General features: G+C 46.1%; 1 protein-coding gene and 1 pseudogene across 1 annotated transcript; both read left to right on the top strand.

Annotated features, from left to right (window-relative positions):
- Positions 1 to 200: 200 nt before the first annotated feature.
- On the top strand, positions 201 to 5,322 carry LOC136457482 (uncharacterized). The gene is made up of 10 exons (XM_066457516.1): positions 201 to 548; positions 1,422 to 1,571; positions 1,693 to 2,083; positions 2,185 to 2,247; positions 2,452 to 2,544; positions 2,664 to 2,771; positions 3,266 to 3,361; positions 3,469 to 3,651; positions 4,514 to 4,692; positions 4,931 to 5,322. The coding sequence occupies exons 2-10, from the start codon at positions 1,464 to 1,466 to the stop codon at positions 5,087 to 5,089; spliced, it is 1,380 nt and encodes a 459-aa protein (XP_066313613.1). The 5' UTR covers positions 201 to 548; positions 1,422 to 1,463; the 3' UTR covers positions 5,090 to 5,322.
- Positions 5,323 to 18,383: 13,061 nt separating this feature from the next.
- On the top strand, positions 18,384 to 20,452 carry LOC136460143 (aspartic proteinase nepenthesin-1-like; annotated as a pseudogene).
- Positions 20,453 to 22,770: the final 2,318 nt, after the last annotated feature.

Raw genomic sequence — 22,770 nt, 5'->3', positions numbered from 1 at the left:
GTCACCCTTCTCTTTCAGAAAAAAACATCGCTTGTGTGGCCACCTAGTAGTCACAAAATTCTGTTAATACTCCTACAGTGTTTTCTTTGGTCCATCCAACATCGAGGGTTGAGACTCAGAGAACCAATCAGGCACCCAGGGGTCCTTTTCTTACCCGTAAAAGGGAGAAAAACAGAGTTTGTGTCCCTCTCCTAAACGGGGGTTCCAAGTTCTGGTACGACGGGCCCTAACCCAAACGGCGCAGATCGGCCCCAGAGATCACTGGATTAATCATAGCCCTACAAAATAACCGACCGCATTAATTAATTTGACAAGATTTCAGGAGTGCGTTCTGTTCGCCTCTGAAGCTACACCAACTGCGGCCGCACAAGCGTCAGGCCCGGGAGAGGAGTTCGTGCTCCAAAAGATTCGCGCTTGGCCACTTTTTTTGTACTACATCCACTCAGCTCCCTAGCGACTTCGTTTGTTGTTTTCTTCTTCTTTCTTCCCCGAAAAGGCTAGACGGCGGCTTCGAGAGCTCACTCGTCGCCGGCGGCCGGCGACGGAAGGTGCGGGTTTCAGTTCTTTCTTTTTGTACCCCTACCTCTGTTCCATAAGTTGGTTATTCGTCGTCGCTGCGATTCTTGATTCTGGCGTTGGTTTAATCCGACGGCGCGACTAGGTTCATCTCTTCTTGGTTTCCACCAAGTTCGGCTCCTTTTAGTTTTAGGGCAGTATGATGCTCTTTTACTGGGGTTGTGTAAGGACTAAGCTTTGGTTTGATTGGGTGCTTGGATGCTAGTAGTTCACTACTTAATTTTGGGGTCGATTGGAGAGGGGATCAGATAATCTTTGCTCGTTTAAGTAATCTGCCTGAGGTTTCACCAACGGTTCGATGATAAAAATCAACCCTTTTCTGCTCAGTCTTAGTCTCATCAAGCTTTGTTTGAGCAGAACTGTCCACTGTAGGTTGTGTAAATGACAGGTACCACACTTTGCTAAATTCAGCTAGGGATTATAGTACAACTTGTCTGAAGGTTCAGACACCAGTGTCATCCTAATTTGCAAACTCTATCCTGCAAACATGACTTGATATGGAAGAACCGCATGCCTTTAGAGTTTAGAAACAGGACGTAAGCTGCCTAGTGTTATTGCAAACACATTGTATCGTTCTGACCAGGAATCCTGTTAATTGATTGTAGTTATGTAGGATCAGATTATATGTATAATAAACTAGTATTTATTTACCACTCAATGCCAGTGAATAGTTTAAACAAGTACATCTACTGTTCCTGACTGTCTGAATCAGATGTCTGGATTGCTATCAAGCTTATTCCTAGAACCTGGTAGAAATTTATACTTGCTACAATTAGAACCGTATGTTATACTCTAATAATGTTTGTTGGTACTTAATGTCGAATTTTCAATGTGCTCTGAAACAGGATATTTCCACCATTTTATTGACAAAGAAAGAAAAAAAGCTAATGGCGAGAAGCATTAATTCAGATTATATTGACTTCTCACATATGGGTGGATTCGACATGGGCATCGATTTTAACGGATTTGAGGAAAATGTGAAAAAGTTCATGGAGGTAGTAGTAGTTCCTTCTCATAAGTTTGATGTTTAACATGATTTTTTCGGTCTGCGCACATTTGGATATTCGAACGCAACATAGGATTTTCTTGATAATAACTTTCCCCATTTGTGGACAGCTCCCGATCAAGTATCTTGATTCGGCTCATGATAAGGCTGTTGAATTCATTGAAGATGTTCATGCAATATTTTATGGTCCCTTTACTGATGATGAGGTGCCAAATAACGATGATTGCTATGTTATCACTGAATCTTCACCAACATCTATTGAAAAGGAGCTAGTTGGACCAAACACTGAACCCTCAACTCCTGCATCCTTCATTACCATGGAGAACAGTTCTAGTGGCTGTGATACTGATGCTCATCAAACTGAATCATTTTCAACAATAAGTACGGGTTTATCCTTGATGAATCATGTGTACCCAGAAAATAATTCATCTGAAGGAGTTCATATTGAATCAAATGATCTGTGTATTTTGCCTGAGGACATCTCAACAACTAGAATATATGGTACTAATTTTTCTAATAGACACTTTATTTCTCTTTATCTGCATCTTCTTGCCTAACTAATTATTTTTCTGTACTGTATTCCCTCTTTTTTTCCCTTTCAGACAGCTCTGAGGAAGTCATTTTATGGAATCCAGTGACTTCTGTAAAACCACAGCGATCACATGGTTCGTGTCATCATGAGATCATTGCAAACTTTTAATATCAACAATACTGTGTTTTTTAAAAAAAAAATGTAAAATCACACTTCATTCCATAGCCATATGCCCAGATCATTGGCTTATTACATCCATTATCACCTTCCATCACTATTTTGATCTGTCTTTATATTTGTTTTAATTTTAATGAAAATTTTGTAATTGACCTGACAGAACTTACCACTGTACCTCAAGATGATCATGCACCTCATGCTTTGGAAACAGAAGTGACAGAGCAAGTTGGACTCAACTGTTCTGGACATTCAGGCAAATACCTTGTAACCTCATTTTATCTTTATCTATATAAGAATGGCAAGGGCACATCAATTTTTTTTCAAGTTACTTAGGCAAATACCTTGTAACCTCTTTTTTTCATATCCTGGCAGATTCTTCTGTTTGTAGTGGAGTAATACCACTAGAAAATTCTTGTGCAAATTATGAAGAGCAAATGGTATTACACAGTGCAAAAGACCCTGTTGGAGTAACAGTGCATGGTTTGCATCTTGTCACCTTTTAACTGTGACTGATAGTTCTGTTACCTCTCCTCTTGTATTTAGAATAACTTAAATGCAAGAATGCATATAACAACGTAAATATTCTCAATCATATACCCTTGTATTAAATTGGCATGACAGCATTTTGTCCTACTTGGTGAAAAGTAATTTGATGTGAGTATACAAACTTGTATGCTTTAGCAAACCACATGATGGCCTGCTTGTTATAAAGGCCCATTTTTTTTTTCCACATTTGCAAGTTTTAGTGTTGATAGAAGCAGGTAAAATGTAAGCATACTGACTATTTGATCTTAAAAAATCAAAATAATGGCTTAAAAAATATATACATCTTTGGCTGTTCACTTGAGAAAAAAATTACCAAGTGCTTTATAAGATATACAACTGGCTTATTTAAACATTTGTCCACTTGTCATAAATACACTAATCTGTTTTACATTTATTTTGATTAAAAAATGATGTACGTGTTCTGGCAGATTCCACTACCATAACCCAAGATGATTATGTACCTCACACATTGCACACAGAGCAAATGACAGAGCAAGCTGGACTGCATTGGTCTGGACATTCAGGCAAGTTGCTTATAACCCCAGCTTATCTTTATCCATAGAATGACAAAGGCATATGATTCGTTTTTATGTTACTTATTACTGTGTCTTAATATAGTGAATTTTCACAGATATCCTGGTAAACTTTACGGATTTTTTTAATGCACCGCTGCTAGAAGATTCTAGCACAAATTATGAAAGGACTGTTTGCATGCAGCCCTGCCAGGCAACTCTGCCTGGGACACAAGCAAACAGGCCCGAAGTGCACATTGGATCGTACAGTGCAAACAGCCCTGTGGAATCAACTACACATGGTTTGTACCTCTACACTTATGGAATGTGACCTGCTGTTCTGTTATCTCTCCCGTCATATTTAAATGCACTTCGAAGCCAAAATGTTTTCAACAGTAAACTATTCTGATTCGTCTCAACTTCATAGTATTTGGTAATGAAGTTTGCCTGACATAATTGAGCTAAATAGTATAATTAATTTTATACAAGACATACAAAACTTCTTCTGTACTTAAGTAAAACTAGATGATGGTCTTACTTGGGATAGTGTTTATTTGGTATTGAAGGCCCATTTTCTCCACATAATCATACTGACCATTTATGCTAGGAAGGCCCATTTTCTCCACATAATCATACTGACCATTTATGCTAGGAAATATGATTTTTACAGTTCAATACAATTGCTTAGATAGTATAATGAACCGTAGGGGTAAATGCTGATATGCTAGGGATTATAGATTGGAATGGCTTAAATTGACTCTTCATTGCTTGATTCCCTCCAAGGGTGCCAACCGTGTCCCCTACTCCCCTGATAGAGGCCTTCGGCCTAACTGTCTAACAAGCTATAGTCTTTCATTTCACATTTGACTAACATCAAGCTGTTACAACCGTGTTACTGCTATCAGGGCGTGCGGTTTGTTAACAGGACTACACACACTTTCCACCAACAATAGTTTGTTAATTAATGTTGTTCACTTTTGGAGGCCTGCCATGTCTCCCTGACCATTTATGTTAGGAAATACTATGACAGTGACTCCTGCATATAACAGCTTCGCCTTTAATCAATTCTGATAATTAACCATTTATGTTGGGAAATATGACAGTGACTCCTGCACATAACAGTGACCATTTATGTTTCTATGCTTCCTATTGAATCTTCTGCAGGAACTTGCATTTCACATGACTCGAGCACAAGTGTGTCCAGCTGTGTTGATGATCCAAGTATGTCGACTGATAACATGGTTAATTCTGTGGATATAGACCTCAGGGATGGTCAGAAGCACATGAAAAATGACAAAATTGAGGTGTACCTAGTCCCTCAACGAGAAAACGCATCATTTAAGGTACTACAGTATTTGAAACACACTGGTGCTGTCGTGGTAGTGGAAAATGAATTGTGGTGGCGAATTACATCATAATATTGTCCACTTTGCATAAATCTGGCTAGGAGGAGCCCTTCTTTTAGTTTGATGTTACTATTTCTGAAGCTTATGTCATAGACACGCTTGAAAATCTAAGCAAGTAATATTGTATTACTGAACAAATGTCTCTGAAGAGATAACAACTACTCGCTCGTTGCAGAAAATGTTTTTGAGGAACCTGTCGAGGAAACTCCGGTGGTCAAAGAAGCAGGCAGATACGAATCAGGCCATGACATCTGGATCACAGGATGCAGAAAATCTTGGATATCAACTGGTTTCTTCATCGGATGATCTAGAGGATGGTTGGGAGGTCTTGTAAACCGCAAGAATCTCCGTGTCCTGTTTCTGCCCTTGGTTAGAGACATCTGAGATGTTGCACGTGCAGCACATCCATCGGCATAAATGTAAATTATAGTTGAGGCTATATATATATAATCATGTTGCGTATGTGTACATGCTCATTTATCAGTTTGAGTATGTTGACATACTAATATTAAGATACTCCAGATTTTTACTATGTGAATTTTTTTTCAAAAGAGCACATTTTTTAATATATTATATAATACTATGATAGTAGCATATAAAATAAGTATAACCATATACTTTAAGTATATATACATACTTGTCATACATAGTATCCTAGATGGTCTAGTATGATGGTATATTCTATCTACATATACTTCGTCGGGCCATATACGCCCTAAATCTAGAGATATACACATGGGAGTAACTACTCTCTGGAAGTAGAAAATAATTTCCATATATATATATATATATATATATATATATATATATATATATAGTCCTCTTCTTGCGCGGTGCTCACTGGTAGTGGTAGTAGTGGTGGCCAATTTTTTCCATACTGTGGAAAGCACACAAAATTTGGTAATGTTTACCAATTTGCCATACTGTGTAAAATACATATAAAATTGAGACGTGTCAATGCGAACTCAATCCACTCATTTTTATTTTTTATTAGATTTGTCGTACTAATCTAAGCAGATAAAATTCGGAAGAGATTCATAGAAAAGTTTTCATTAATCAACAATCAATCAGGCACTACGTCGCCCATCTACATTAAAGCGTTGCTCAGAGACTCTAAATCTATGCTAATGGCTGAAGCTGCAGCCTTGGCACTTGGAGCTCAGATGCTTTGCACACTTGGAGTCCAACAACCCTTCTTTCTATCAGACAATCAACAACTTGTTAACTTCTTCAATGGGAAGGATCACAACAATCCACCGCACTGGGAAATCAATCCTTTCACGCAGAGTTTCATTAACAATACTTCAAGGAATAATGCGAGAATTTTCAAGATAGACAGGAAGCTCAACACTACAGCACATGTTCTAGCCACCCAAGCTTCCCGTGGTCTAACTTTTTGATATTTTAGGAGTTAATTTTTTGAAAACGGTTGGAGATACGCTTCTTTTTTTCTCTCCGTTATTTTTGAGGACCTGGAAAACACAAGGATTTTGGGGACTAAGGGCGCGTTTGGCGCTGCTCCGGGGGCTCCGGCTCCTCACCCCGTGGTACTGTAGCAACACTGTAACAGGAGCCGTTTCGAAAATCGAGGACCAAAATGAACTAAAAAGAGCCGGAAAGAGGAGGAGCCGGCGAAGCCTCAATTTCGAGCTTCGCCAGCTCTGTGCTACAGTACGTGAACAGTGCCAGAGCCGGAGCCTCCAGAGCTCCTCCAAACGGGCTCTAAATTTTGGAAACTCTTGAGATGCTCTGGCTCTACTGATAGGACTTCCCATGAGTTATTATCTACATGTACAATTCCATTGCATGTAAATAACTGTCCCTTTTGACAGCTATAAAATCTGTATCAGGTGATTCCATCACCGTCGTCGCAGCATCTTGCTGCTAATTTTAATAAATTTGCTCTTTATCAAAAAAAAAAATCGCAAAAAAAGAAAGCATCAGGTAGCTCTGTCACAAGCTTGCTTGCGCGAGTCTCTGCTGCTGGCCGTCAGGGCAGCATATAAAGTCAACAATCAATACTCCTACTTTGCCTTTCCTTGACCTTACTCCTTCAGTAGCAAGAGGCCATGCTGTGCACTGTAGCTAGTGCCGGGTAAACTTATTCACGTGTAACTAAGTTTTTAGTAAATAATTTTTATATTTATAACTCCAAATTAATCTGTTATGAAAACATATTTCATATTTAATCTAATGATATTTATTTGATGTTATAAATATTTATAGTTTTTTTATCTATAAAAATTGGTCAAACATACTCCACGTCATGGAAAGCATCTACTGGTATCTTCACATGCATGGCAATGAGAGAAGATTCCACGTCCCTATGATGTGACCTGCCTTGACTTGACCTCATCCTCCCCACATGTTGGCATGACAAATATGAACTGTGGTTACTACTCTACACATTTGCACCGAAATTTTGAGATACAACTCAATAGCAAAAGAATTGGCATACTAGATTGCCAAAATTTCCAAATGAGTAGTTGACATATCGTTGGTGTGAGTTGTAAATATAATTAGAATTGAAGACCAAAATGTAAAATAGGAAAGAGATAAGATGGAGTACCTGAGAAGGATCGAGAAGATCGATCCAGTCAGTGTTTCCAACTTCATTGTTCTTCCCCTTCTTCTCTCATATCCAAAATTCCTCTTAAATCCACCCATTAATCTACAATATGGTATCAGAGCGGGTTAATCCTGTCGTGTCCATCTCGTTTTCGTTAATTGATTGGGGGCAGAGGTGGTGGAGATGCCGTAGTCGTCGCCATCCTTGTACAGGAGTCGTCGTCGCCCAGACTAGAAGCAGCTCTGTGGGAGACGTTGTGGCCACAACCTCTGCCAACACGAAGACTGATGTACTAATTCCTGCAAGATACAGGTGCTTGCTTGGTTGCTTGCCGGCGGTGGAGAGAAAAGCTGCGTGCTTGCTGGTGACCGTGATCTGCTTGCTAGTTGCTTGCTTGTTTCCTGTATCAAGGAGGAACTGGTTCTTGGTTGTTGTTGTTTTTGTTGCTAAATACTGAATCTGCTGCTCATGGCTGAAACTAGTGGAGAGAAATCAGTAGATCACGTGGAAAAACTTTATGAAATATTTAGCAAATTGATAGAGCAGCCTAAGGTGGTGACTTCTAATATTCTCAAATACACACTCGAGTCTAATCCAGTAAAATTATCTGGACCAGAGAACTATGTCAGTTGGGCCCGTCATTGTAAGTTAATTCTAAGCTCCTATGGATATGAGTGTTTACTTGTCGATTCTGATAAAGAAACAAGGGAGGTTGATACAGCAAGCAAGCAAATAAGTGATAGAGTACTAGTATGGATGTTAAGCAGTATGGAACCAATTATCAGAGAACAAGTTGAAACCTTAACTACGTCTGCAGAGGTGTGGTCAGAATTGGAGAGACAATTTGCAGGAAAATCAAACAAAATGCAAGCTACTCGAATCATGCATGAGTTGACTCATTTAAAGCAAGGCTCAAGGTCTGTAGTAGAATATGCTGGTGAGGTAAAAAAATGTACAGAGACCTACACTATTATCATCCATTTGAGGCGGTTGACAAAAAGGATTTGGCTATTCATCATACCTGGTTCCAATCTTTTGTGAGCAAGCTATTTCTTGATGGTTTAAATCAAGAATTTGATCTTCGTCGACAGCTTATATTCTCTAAGTCTGAATGGCCTACTCTTGATTAGATAATTTCCAGCATCATAGAAGAGGAAACTAGACTATCACATCCCAAAGTGGATGATTATAAAACAGTTGATGTTAGTGCTGCCCTATCTATAAAGAAGGGCCGCATTTCTGTTCCCCGAGGGGACCAAGAAAAAAATAAGGTGGTTTGTGATCATTATGGTGATAAGGGGCACACCATAGAGAGGTGCTTTAAACTGCATGGTTTTCCATCTAGCAAGGTGATTTGTGATCATTGTGGAGATAAGGGGCATACCATAGAGAAGTGTTTTAAGCTGCATGGTTTTCCACCTAGGTGGAAAAAAGGGGGGAAATCCCAACCAGGGGGAGTTCGAGGTGCTAACTGGAATCGGGCTAATCATATAGCATCTAAAAAGGAGCTTCCAGTGGTAGATGCTCAAGCTCTTGAGAAATACAACTCTAAGCTCAAGCTCTCTGAAGGCTCATCTTCCACTCAAGGTTCCTCTACTAATTCCAGTTACCATGCTACTTCCCAAGGTATAAAACATGTTCAAGCCTATACAAATAAACCTTGGATTATTGATTCTGGAGCAACTAACCATATGACAGGAGCATCCAATCTTTTCACTTCCTATATTCCTTGTTCAGGTAAGGATAAGGTGCGTGTAGCTGATGGATCCATGGTTCCTATAACAGGACGTGGATCTATACGGTGCACCAAAACCCTATCCTTATCACCAGTTTTGCACGTTCCTGATTTCCCTATTAACTTATTATCTGTTAGTTCTATGATAAAATCCCTCAACTGTAGAAGTTGGTTTGATCCTTCTCATTGTGCTTTTCAGGAGCTAGGGACAGGGAGAATTCTTGGGACTGAGACCGTGCATAATGGACTCTATTATCTTGATGAAGGAAGTGATGGAGTCGCTTTTGCATCCAAGATGTCTCCATGTCAAGAATTATTATTACTTCACCGCAGGCTTGGACACCCCTCTTTTGCTGCTATGTCTCGTAGTTATCCTTCGCTTTTTAATGCATGTCCTAGGGAATCTCTTATATGTGATGCATGTGAGTTTGCTAAACATACAAGAGTTCCCTATCCTAGTTTGGGATTAAGAAGTAACAAACCGTTTGATGTGATTTATTCTGATGTTTGGGGACCATGTGAGGTGTACTCTATTTTTGGACATAGATGGTTTGTGACTTTTATTGATGGCTTTAGTAGATATACTTGGCTTTATCTGTTGAAACACAAAAGTGATGTTTTTGTTGTTTTTAAAGATTTGTATGCCCTTATTAAAAATAAGTTTGGCAACACTATTAAGGTCTTACGTTCAGACAATGGTACGGAGTATGTTAACCTGGAGTTTGAATAGTTCCTTGTTTCTAATGGTATTGAACATCAAACAGCCTGTGTTAACACTCCAGAGCAAAACGGTGTTGCTGAACGAAAAAATAGGCATTTACTTGAGGTTGCTCGTTCTCTTATGTTTACAATGAATGTTCCTAAGTTTCTTTGGGGGGAAGCTGTGAAGACTGCAGCATATTTAATTAATCGGATGTCTCTTCGAGTTCTTGACAATAAATCTCCTGCTGAGTTACTTTTTAATTCGAATGAATTTGTTGTGTCTCCAAAGGTCTTTGGATGTGTTTGCTTTGTTCATGACTACAGAAATGATATTAGAAAACTTGACCCTCGTGCTGTTAAATGTGTGTTTGTTGGTTACTCTTCTACTAAAAAAGGTTATTGTTACCGGTGTCCATCTGAACATCGTTTCTTTATAAGTATGGATGTGACATTTCGTGAATATGAACCTTATTATGAGCCAACCAATGATACTGGAATTACTCTTTCTCCACCTGAAGGACGACAAGAGGGGGAGAGTAACAGTGGAGGTATTCATATGGGCTCCGTTCTTGTTCCTCCTTCAGTTGGTTCCTATTGGAATAATTCGGTTCATAGTCAGGGGGAGGAAATTGATAACGATAACGAGAGTGGGGGTAATAATTCTTGCCATAGAGATATACAGGGTACTTTGCATTTTCAAAACATAGAGTCTCTTATGCACGAGGACCCTGGTACCAACTCACACTCTCTTAGTCCTAATGCTCCATCTAGCACTCTGGAGAGAGGAGATAATCAACTATCTACTCAACCTCCTCCTGAAAATGATCTACCTATAGCCCTAAGAAAGTTAACTAGATCTTCCAATGTTCCAGCACGTTTTAAAGATTATGTTGGTTATAAACATGACATTTCCAATTTTATCTCCTATAAATGTTGTAGCCCATCCTTCCAGAGTTTTGTTGCATCTCTTGATTCTGTATCCATACCCACTAACTGGAAATTAGCTAAAGAGGATCTTAAGTGGAAGGAGGCAATGCTTGAAGAGATGAGAGCTTTGGAGAAGAATAGAACTTGGGAGCTTGTGGATCTACCGCAAGGTAAGCAACCTGTTGGGTGCAAGTGGGTTTTCACCATTAAACACACACCTGAAGGGAAGGTTGAAAGGTACAAAGCCCGTCTTGTGGCAAAAGGATACACCCAAACTTATGGGATTGACTATGATGAGACCTTTGCACCTGTTGCCAAGATGAATTCGGTAAGAACTCTTATATCTTGTGCTGTCAACTTGGATTGGGAAATATATCACATGGATGTAAAAAATGCTTTTCTTCATGGTGATCTTCACGAAGAAGTATATATGCACATACCACCCAGCTTTGAAACAGGTCAAACAAATGGAAAAGTGCTTCGTTTATGTCGATCTCTATATGGATTGAAGCAATCCCCAAGGGCTTGGTTTGATTGCTTTAGGCAATCAATGCTCAAAAGAGGCTATATCCAAAGTAATGCTGATCATACACTATTCTATAAACATGCTACAAGCAAGGTAGCAATCCTAATAGTATATGTGGATGATATTGTGATTATTGGGAATGACATTGCTGAGATTGTCGATTTGAAGAAATATCTTGCTCAAGAGTTTGAAGTAAAGGATTTGGGGCAATTGAAATATTTTCTTGGAATTGAAATCTCCCGCGGACCAAAGGGGATGTTTCTATCTCAAAGAAAATATGTTTTGGATCTACTAAAGGAAACCAGAATGCTCGGATGCCGTCCTACAACCACACCTATTGAGCAAAATTGTCGTTTAAGTAAAGATGTTGGTACCCCAGTGGGTAAAGAATGTTATCAGAGACCGGTTGGAAGGCTTATATATCTCTCTCACACACGACCTAATATTGCCTTTGCAGTAAGTGTGGTGAGTCAATTTATGCATGATCCTAGATCATCTCATATGGATGCTGTTTATCGTATTTTGAGGTATCTTAAGAATAGCCCAGGGAGGGGTCTTTTATACACTAAACAAGGAAGCCTGCAAGTTGAGTGCTATACCGATGCTGATTGGGCTGGTTCTTTGGATGATAGACGATCAACTTCTGGGTATTGTACCTTTGTTGGAGGTAATCTAGTTGCATGGTGAAGTAAAAAGCAAAGTGTTGTAGCACGATCTACGGCCGAGGCAGAGTTTCGTGCTATGGCTCATGGTGTGTGTGAGCTGTTGTGGCTACAGATTCTTCTAACTGAATTGAAATTGTTTGAGAGTGGGCCCTTGATGTTATACTGTGACAGCAAAGCGGCTATTGATACAGCTAACAATCCTGTTCATCATGATAGAACCAAGCATATTGAGATCTATCGTCACTTTATTAAGGAGAAGCTGGATAGAGGAATTATCTACCTACCTTATGTAAAATCAGCTAGCCAGATAGCTGATATTTTGACCAAAGGGTTACCTGAAAAGACTCTCTCTTCATTTGGTAGCAAGATGGGTCTATATGATATCTTTGCCCCATCTTGAGGGGGAGTGTTGGTGTGAGTTGTAAATATAATTAGAATTGGGGACTAAAATGTAAAATAGGAAATAGATAAGATGGAGTACCTGATAAGGATCGAGAAGATCGATCCAGTCAGTGTTTCCAACTTCACTGTTCTTCCCCTTCTTCTCTCATATCCAAAATTCCTCTTAAATCCACCCATTAATCTACAATACATATTATACCAGAATTGACAAATGCTGCTGCCACTAACCGTAAATTGCTCTAGCAGCACTCAACTAGACAACACACACAATTCCTACTGCTTAAGCAGCAGTTCTCACTGCTCAGTTGAGCAAAGCACTTAACACGGTAGACACAAGTATTAGCCTTAAACGGACATATCTAGCCTTGCTAATAAAGGAAATTGCAGCTTCACATTGGTCTTCAGGTCTCCACTTTTTCAGCTATTATATCACTTTATGTGAATGAATGCTCTAGTGGAAGAAGGGGCCCTCTCGCTCTCAGGAACAGGCCAACAGCACAAGGCCAAAGCGTGTCAACTCTGATTCTCCCCAGTGGAAGTACTCGTTGACAGGCGCAGGCGCAGGCGCCGTGGATGCCTGGGAGACTGGGATCCTCATGCTCTCCTTTCTAACGGCATTGCAGCTGAACTGCTGAAGTGAGGAGGCCTTCAAGCCTCACCCTTTATTACTGTCCCATTTCACATTTTCACCTGCATAGCTGCCCTACTGCTGCAGTTGCAACCATGCAGCAATTTGCAGCGGATGAGACGCGACGCAGTGAGTTATGAAGGGGTGCAGTGTATGCGGTGCATGAGAGATTTGAGAGGAAAAGCGACACACACGAACAGTGCCAGCCATCTCCCGACAACAGCGGGGGGCCATGGCCATGGACGGACCATGGTTGCGAGCAGCAAGCAAAGCGAGCAGGCGAGCCATCTCCTCCGATCCCCAGCTCCAGCTCAATCTACCACTCGCCCTCCCCGCCGCGCCGGCCATGGCGAGCCATCTCCTCCTCCCTCTTCTCTGTCTCGCATAAAAAGTTCTCCTGTACCTCTTCACCAGCTCCTCCAGCTAACTCAATCACCCACTCGCCCTCCCCACTGTTAGAATCCCGAACCGGCGAGAGGAAGAAGATGAATAACACACGCGATCACAGTGGACACACGATGATTTGTTGCTGCAAAGCGGCAACGTTTCTGATTGTATTGCCATGCTTAAATAAGCTATTACAAGGAAACTAATCAAGATCTTTGAACACAATCACAATCAATGATCATGCGCCTAAATAGCTACTGGAAAAATATGGAAAGCTAATCTAGCACACAAGGATTACAATCAACAATCTCCACCTAAGTCTTGTTATGCTTACTATTTACATCAAACATGCCGATCTTTCCTCGAAGCTCCTGAAACCGAACGCGCCCGAGCGCTTTAGTGAGAATGTCGCCCAGTTGCAGTTCAGTACCAACAAACTCGACGTCGATCAGCTTCCTATCGCAGCACTCCCAGATGAAGTGGAACTTTACATCAATATGCTTACTCCGGTCATGGTGCACAGGATTCTTCATCAACGCGATGGCGGACTTGTTGTCCACCTTGAGCTTGGGTGCGAGGACGGCTCCTCCGACGAGCTCAGCCAGCAAGCGTGCCAGCCAAACTGCCTCGCACGCAGCTCCAGCAGCCGCGATGTATTCCGCCTCGTAGGACGACAGCACAACCACCTTTTGTTTCGCCGACTGCCATGCAATCGGCCCACCGGCAAGGAAGAAGATGAGGCCGCTGGTGCTCTTCCGGTCAGGTCACTATCGGAGTAGCCCAGCAGCTTGGGAGTGCCTTCATTCTTCCTTCCTGGATGACAGTGCAGGCCCCAATGCACCGTGCCTGCCACGTAGCGGAGACACACGCCTCACGGCAGCGAGGTGCTCTTGCCGTGGTGCCTCCATGAAGCGACTGAGGTAACCCACTGCATACGCCAGGTCGGGTCTGGAATTGCACAAATACCTGAGGCTCCCGATGAGACTACGGTACTCAGTGGCATCCACACTTGGTGTCGACCCTTCCTTCAACAGCTTCAACTTCATCTCCATGGGTGTAGCACTCGAGTTGCAAGCAGCCAGCCCTGCCTTCTCGAGGATCTTTGTGGCATAGGCACTCGGACGGAGTGTGATCCCGTCTGGTCCCTGTGTGACCTCAAGACCCAGATAGTAAGACAGGAGTTCGAGGTCGCTCATGCGGAACGCGTTCCTCATTTGAGCCTTGAACTTGCTTACTGCAACTGCATCCCCACCAGTGATGATCAAATCGTCGACGTACACGCCTACGATCAGGCGTCCTCCTCCCTTTCCACGGGTGTACATCCCATGTTCATCCACGCAGCGATGGAAACTGAGTGACACCAGCGAGGCGTCGAGTTTCTGGTTCCATGCGCGTGGAGCTTGACGAAGGCCATACAGTGCCTTGTGGAGTCGGAGCACCTTGTGCTTATTTTGGTCGTCGATGAAGCCGGGTGCCTGCTGGACGTACACTTCCTCCTGGAGCTCTCCGTTCAAGAACGCCGACTTGACGTCCATGTGATGAACACCCCAGCCGTAGTGCGCCGCGATGACGAGCAGCAGCCGCACCGACTCCAGCCGGGCAACGGGGGCGAACACTTCTTCAAAGTCGATTTCGGGGCGCTGTACGTACCCCTTGGCGACGAGGCGGGCCTTGTACTTGGCGATGTTCCCGTTCTCGCCGCGCTTGACTTTGTACACCCACTTGAGCCCGATGGTGCGGTGTCCTCGTGGAAGCTCCACCAGCGACCAAGTTTTGTTGTCACGGATGGAGTTCATCTCCTCCTCCATCACAGCAATCCAGTTTGGATCGCCGCCTGCCTCCTTCAGCGATTTCGGCTCCTCCACGCTGACTGCATGGAGTTCAGCTTCAACGGCGTCACGGTGCGCCAGACCTGGAACGGCATCCGTTCCGAGGATATTGTCCAGCCTCCTATACCTGTGCTCCACGTCCTCGTCATCATCAGCGTCGAGGTTGGGATCGTCGCTGAGAGGCGTCGCGAACTCGACCTGCATCCTTGTGGGAGCGATCGGAGTACGTGGCGACGGTGTATCGATGGATGTAGCAGGTACAGGCGATGTGGTAGGCGTAAGGGACTTCTGGGCGGTGGACGGTGTCGCGGGTGCAGACAATGATGCATCCGACGACAGTATGCTAGTAGTACGACGCTGGAGTTCGTACCCCTCCTCGATGGTGAAGGGCTCCAGGTCGAGGTCAATGGAGGTGTCTGCCCAGTCCCAGCGCGTGCTTTCGTCGAAGATCGCGTCGCGCGAGATGTGGACTCGTTCTGTCATGGGGTCGTAGAAGCGGTATGCTTTAGACCCGCTCTGGTAGCCGACGAAGACGACCTTCTGGCCGCGGTCGTCGAGCTTGGTGAGGTGCGGGTGAAGGCGCTTGATGTAGGCGATGCATACGAACACTTTCAGAAAATGCACGGGGGGTTTCTTCCCATACTAGGCCTGGTAGGGGGTCTTCTCGTCGAGTGCGGCCGTCGGTGCCCGGTTGAGGAGGTACACGGCAGTGTGCACCGCCTCCCCCCAGAAGTGTCTGGGCACACCCCGTGCGCGCATGATGCTCCTTGCTGTCCCCACGATCATCTGGTTCTGTCGCTCTACAACGCCATTTTGCTGTGGCGAGTATGGCGCCGAGAAGTGACGTTCAACACCTTCACCTGCATAATGTTCAGCGAATTCGACAGAAGTAAATTCCCCTCCATTGTCAGTCCGCAAGACCTTCAGCTTCTTGCCCATCTCACGCTCAATGCGAGCCTGGAACTCCATGATTGCCGCCGGTGCATCTGCCTTGGATCGCAGAAGCGTGAGCTACATGTAGCGGCTCATATCGTCAACCAGCAACAGGAAGTAAGCGTTCCTGGATGGTGTTGGCGGCGAGATCGGTCCACAGATATCGCCATGGACAAGTTCGAGCTTCTCCAGAGCTCGGTACTTCGCGGCCTGTGGGAACGACTTGCGTTTCTGCTTCGCCAGGACGCAGTCCTCGCAGACTTGATCTACGTGGTCGATCGCCGGTAGTCCTCGCACCATGTCTGCACGCCCGAGCTTGCGCAGCGCCTGGAAGTTGAGGTGACCATACTGCTCATGCTAGCGCCACGCCACGTCGCCGACATGCGCGGTGAGGCACACCAGAGCGGTGATGTTCATGTCGAGGAAGTACAGCCGACTCGGCGAGCGATGTACCTTGGCGAGGAGTTGTCGCTGCAAGTCGTAGAGGCACAAGATCCTAGACTCGATGTCAACCTTGAAACCGTCCTCATCCATCTGCCCGAGGCTGACGATGTTGGTGGTGAGGCGCGGGATATAGTAGACACCGTCGAGACGATGATGTTCCCCGTTCTTGCAGGCGAAGAGGATGGTGCCCTTTCCCTCCATGGCGACCACCGATCCATCACCGAACTTGACAGTTCCGGTGACGCCGATGTTGAGCTCGGTGAAGACAGACCGTGACCCCGTCATATGGTTCGTCGCGCCGGTATCAAGCACCCAGCGGTGAGGCCCCACGGCCTCCTTCTCCTCCTCGATGAGGTGGAGGAGAACCTTCCGTTCGACGAGGTGGATGCGGGCCTTAGCGTCCGCGGCGATGTACATCAGCGTCCCTTCTTCTTCTTCGGCCTGCGCGACATGGGCCGCGCCCTTCTTCTTCCCGCGGCAATCCTTGGCCTAGTGGCCACTTTTGCCGCAGTTGTTGCAGAGAGTGCCAGGCGGTGGCTTCCCGCCACCGGCGTTGTCGGCGCCCGCGTTCTGGCCGTCGCGGCCATCGCGCGACGAGGATCCTGCACCGCCTCGCCCGCGTCCACGTCCACGGCGCTTCCCATGGTTGCTAGAGCTGGAGCCGCCACCAGAGTTCTCCTGCTCACGGCATGCCTTGCGGCGGGCTTCCCAGTCTTCCTCGCAGAGCATCAGGCGCCCCATGGCGTCCGTGACCTGCTTCGGCTTGGTGCTCTCCTCGAACACGCGCAGCCGTCCAACCACCTCCTCGATGGTGACCTTGTTCAGATCAAGGAACATCTCGAGGGAGACAGTGGCTTGGTTCAGCCTTTCAGGGACCACCTACAGCAGCTTCTTCACTACCTCAACGTCGGTGATGTTGTCGCCGAGGGAGCGGAGGTTGGTGGCGAGCGCGGTGATGCGGATGCCAAACTCGTTGATGCTCTCCCCTTCCTTGAAGGAGAGGTTACCGAATTCCCAGCGGAGCTGCTGCGCGCTGGCGTCGCGTGCGCGTTCGTTGCCGATCCGCAAGTTCTTGACCGCGTCCCACGCCTCTTTCACCATGCGCTTGACGGCGAGGGTGCTCCAGAGCTCGGAGGGCACCGAGCGCAGAAGCCCGGCCATCGCCTGTCGGTCGTTGAGTTCTTGACCGCGTCCCACGCCTCTTTCACCGTGCGCTTGACGGCGAGGGTGCTCCAGAGCTCGGAGGGCACCGAGCGCAGAAGCCCGGCCATCGCCTGTCGGTCGTTGTGGTACTCATCTTCGTCGGGGTCCTCGGCGATGCCATGGTGGACGACGTCCCAGACTCTGAGGGTCTGGAAGTTCACCTCCTTGACCAGGGCCCATTTCGGATAGTTTGTCCGGGTCAGCATCGGCCACGCGACGTTCGCTGATGGTCGCTCAATGATGCGCTCGATGACGCGCGACCCGGCGTCCCGGTTGCGCGAGCGACGGCTGTGAGAGCGGCCACGGCGACGTGGCGGCGATTTCGACGGCTGGACCTTCTTCTCGCCGGAGGCATCACCCGTCAGGAGCTTCTTGGATGGTGACTGCGACATGGCGACGTCGGGACCTGGCTCTGGTACCAAGTGTTAGAATCCCGAACCGGCGAGAGGAAGAAGATGAAGAACACACGCGATCACAGTGGACACACGATGATTTGTTGCTGCAAAGCGGCAACGTTTCTGATTGTATTGCCATGCTTAAATAAGCTATTACAAGGAAACTAATCAAGATATTTGAACACAATCACAATCAATGATCATGCGCCTAAATAGCTACTGGAAAAATATGGAAAGCTAATCTAGCACACAAGGATTACAATCAACACCCACCGCGTCGGCCATGGCGAGTCATCTACACCTCCATATCCTCCTCTCTCTTCTCTGTCTCGTCGCCGCGTCCGCTGCCTACCACGCCGAGCTTGAGCACCCGTTCGCCCGCAGCGACGCCGGCTTCCGCGTCGAGCTTCAGCACCCGTACGCCGGCAGCTCGCTACATGTGCACGAGATGTGGCGCCGCTCCGCCCGCGTGAGCAAGGCTCGGGTGGCGAGGCTCGAAGCTCGTCTCACGTGCAACATGTCCGTGCCCCTCGCTCACATCAGCAACGAGGCGTACACGGTTACGGTCGGCATCGGCACGCCGCCGCAGCCGCACACCCTCATCGTCGACACCGCCAGCGACCTCACCTGGACGTAGTGCAACCTCTTCAACGACACGGCGAAGGCCCCGTTCGGTTTACCTTATAATCCATACTATTCAGCTTATTTTTCAGCTGGAAAAATATTTTTCTCTCACAACAGTTTAGCCAGAACAGTATTTTTCAGCCAATTCAGCCAAGTTTCAGCCAGCCGAACGGGGCCGAAGCAGCGAGAGCCTCTCTTCAGGCCCGGTCCTCTCAGTTTAGACACCTGAAGCGAAGCTAGGAAGATGAGCCCTTAAATATAACTCCAAAAAATTATTCGCTGCTTTAGTTAACATCATATCGTAACTTCGTAGGGATTCCTAAATCCTGTATTCTAATAAAAAAATATTAGGGTAAAAAATAAATTAAATATTGATTAATTATATATACTTAACATACATCAATCAAAGGAGGGCAATTATTAGGTACCTCCCTACGAAACTTTGGTGTCTTGCCTACGAGTGCCCTAGTGCCTGAACAGAGAGCGGGCTGGGCGCCGCCGGCCAGCAGCCGCGTGCTGGTTGCTCCATGACGTAGGGGCGCACGCCCGATCGACGATGGCACAAGCACAACACGCAGTCGTAGGTCGCAGCAGAGCGGCCGCGTGGCAGAAGGGCGAAACTTGACGCGCCGATGCGGAAGCCAAAACGACGGACGTGTTTCACTTTCACGTACGTGCCTCTCCGTGTCCTGGGCTCTTGGCTTTCCTATGGGCTATTGGGCTCCTATACAGCTTACGTTTATGGGGTTGGGGCCCCTTGACGTCGAGGGCCCTGTGCCACCGCACAGCTCGAACCCCCAGGGCCGGGGCTGCCTCTCTTCGACTCAGCCAAGTCGTCATCTTTTGCCTTCGTCGCCTGCAGCAGCAAGCTGTGCACGGAGGATAACCCCGGCAGCAAGAGCTGCTCCAACAAGACGTGCCGGTACGACGACTACCCGTACATCAGCGTGGAAGCTGTCGGCGTCCTCGCCTATGAAGAATTCTCTTTCGGCGAAAGGACCAGCAGGGAGACCTGAGCTTCGGCTTCGGCCGCGGCGCGATCACTGACGGCAACCTCCTCGGCGCCTCCGGCATCCTGGGGATGAGTCCAGCGGTTGTGTCGCAGCTGGGATACCCAAGTTCTCATATTGCCTCACGCCTTATGCTGACCGGAAGAGCAGCCCCCTCTTCTTCGGTGCATGGGCTGATTTGGGGAGATGCAAGAGGACGGGGCCGATCCAAAGTGTGCCTATCTTGAGGAACCCGGTATCGTTTACATTCTTCTACCACGTCCCGCTGGTCCGCCTGTCCCTCGGGACTAGGCGGCTGGACGTGCCGGAGGCTACATTTGCGCTCAAGCACGGGGGAACTGTGGTGGACTTAGGTTCCACCGTCGGCCAACTCGTGGAGCCGGCGTTCATTGCCTCGAAGGAAGTAGTCCTCCGTCCACACCCTTTGACGAACAGAAGCGTGAAGGACTACGAGGTGTGCTTCGCACTGCCGAACGGGGTGGCGATGGGCGCCGTGCAAACTCCGCCGCTGGTTCTGCACTTCGACGGAGGCGCGGACATGGTGCTCCCAAGAGACAACTATTTCCAAGAGCCGAGGGCCGGGCTGATGTGCCTCGCGGTGGTCCCCGCTAGGAGCATGTCCATCATCGGCAACGTTCAGCAGCAGAATTTCCACGTGCTCTTCGATGTCCACGACAGCAAGTTCTTATTTGCACCCACGAACTGTGATGACATCTAGACACACGGCAGGCGATTAGTTGGATTTGGGAAGGATCGCCGTGCTGATCAAGGACTTAGTTCAGTCCTCTGGGTGCTAGCCTGCTACCCCAGTCTTGTGCTGGGGCGCTCCCTCCGTGTGTGTGTGCGCAAGCTTGTTCTGGAGTATTTCTTTTCCTTTGCTGTGTTTGTCTATTTTGTTTGGATCAACCTGTGCTTGTTCTGCGGCTTAGCCAACCGCCTATCCGGATTGTTGTAGTGTAATGGCTAGCAATCACAAGTTAATCAATGTTGTTTTGTGGAATGTTGGTGGCCTCGTTGATCCATTCATCGGGAGATAGATCGTGAATCCAAACTTAAAATGGGTCTCTAATACAATATTTATAGTCTTCAACAGGGTATTATACGGAAGATCTATTTTAGATGTCGCATAACTCAAATCTGAGTATTCTCTCTCCTGAAAATTCATTTACAGAAAGAGTTATCTTTTGGGTCTTATTGTTGGAAAAGATAAAAAATAAATATTAAACCCTTTACGTGAATGGGTCTTCTATTTTGGTTCGCGGTTGCTAGAGATAGTCACAGCCCTCTCTTTGCGTCGTCTTCAGGAATGCAACAATCCCAATTTATTTTTTACTAGTTAGCCATTTTTCTGAAGAAAATTTATATTTGATTTTCTGGCAGAAGTAAACTCATCTTTGGACTCTGAGGGTCGACGCCAGGACTCATGGCGCCGAGGTAACACGTCTCGGCGCCACAAATCTTGACGCCGAGGTTCCTAACCGAGATCTGGATGGCGTTGACGTGGCCAATACCTCGACGCCATAATACATGGTGCCAAGGTCGACGTCAAGATCCGTGACACCGATCTCGACGCCAAAATGTATGGCGCTAAGCATGGACGTCTGCGGCAGGGCGATGAGACGTGACGAGCATGGTGAGAGGTGGAGTGGCGTGGTTGGCAGCACCTCCGGTCCTGTCCTGTCCTGTCGTAGTGTCGTTCCTGCCCGCTTTGCGGGACCCACCGGGAGGGTTGCGTCGCAGTTCACAAGGCGGGCCTCCGGAGTCGCGGTTCACAAGGCAGGCCTCCGTCTCGTGTCTGACCTGTCATTTCAGTTTTCATGCTTGCAAAAAGAGGGGAAACAAATTTCTTCAGGTTATTTTTAGTTGTTGCATGGTAGAGAGATCTGAGCTAAATCCAACGGCTGCAACTGTTGGGTTCAATGAATCTAGCCATTTTTTTTTCTTTTGCCTGCGTTTGTTTTTCTTCTTCATTTGAGCACGTCGCGCCGCACGTTCACTTCATGCTCGCATGCTTGCTGTGCTTGAGACACACAAGGCCTGAACGGAAACTCAACGGCAGTAACGAGAGGAGTACTAAGTTCTCCGGCGGTCCATGAACCGTCCGCCTTTGAAATCCAGGACGTCAGGAGGTGTTTAGTTGACCAAAGTTTGCGTTGCATAGCGAAGATTCTCTACTGTAGTATTTCGTTTGTATTTATGAATTATTGTCCAAACATTGACTAATTAGGCTCAAAAGATTCGTCTCGCAAAGTTAAAGTAAACTGTGCAATTAGTTTTTGATTTCGTCTATATTTAGTATTCCATGTATGTACCGCAAATTTGATGTGACGAGAAATCTTCTTTTTATATAGTGCACTTTTAAAAAGTTTGAAGGAACTGAACAAGTGCCAGAACTATGCTGTGCACGGACGCGTGTGCATGCGGCATGTCTCTGTCTGTCCGTCGTCATCCATCCACCCATCACTCCCGATCGTCTCTCTCGACTGACCAGCGCAAAAACAAAACTAAGGCCTTGTTTAGATGAGTGTTAGGAATCAGTATTGGACACTGTAGCACTTTCGTTTGTATTTGGTAATTATTGTTTAATCATAGTTTAACTAGGCTTAAAAGATTCGTCTCGTAATTTACAATTAAACTATGTAATTAGTTATTTTTTTATCTACATTTAATACTCCATGTATGTGTCCAAAGATTTGATGTGATTGAGAGAGAGTGAAAAAACTTAGAATCTAAACAAGGCCTAACTACCTCTGCTGTGAAAAGCTTTTCAAAGCTTATTAATTGGCGTACGTAAGACTGTCTCCAATGGACCAGTCAAAGCGGAATCAAACACATTTTGAGCAGCCCATAGTGTTTTGGGTAAAAAAACAGTCTCACGTATGCAAACCGAACACCTATTTTGGGTACGAGCTAAGCTGGAACGCAAAGATGCGTCGTCTCTTCCCCACGACGCAATCCTCTTGCGCCGGTAGTGGTGGGCCCAAGCGTCGGGGTGAAGCCGATGACGACGGCGACGTGCTTCCGCGGACGACTACG

Source organism: Miscanthus floridulus, chromosome 6 (genome assembly GCF_019320115.1).
Source record: "Miscanthus floridulus cultivar M001 chromosome 6, ASM1932011v1, whole genome shotgun sequence".
In the NCBI taxonomy this organism is placed as follows: Eukaryota; Viridiplantae; Streptophyta; class Magnoliopsida; order Poales; family Poaceae; genus Miscanthus; species Miscanthus floridulus.
Note: the sequence above shows the minus strand (reverse complement) of the source record. Positions and strands in the feature narration are given on the sequence as shown.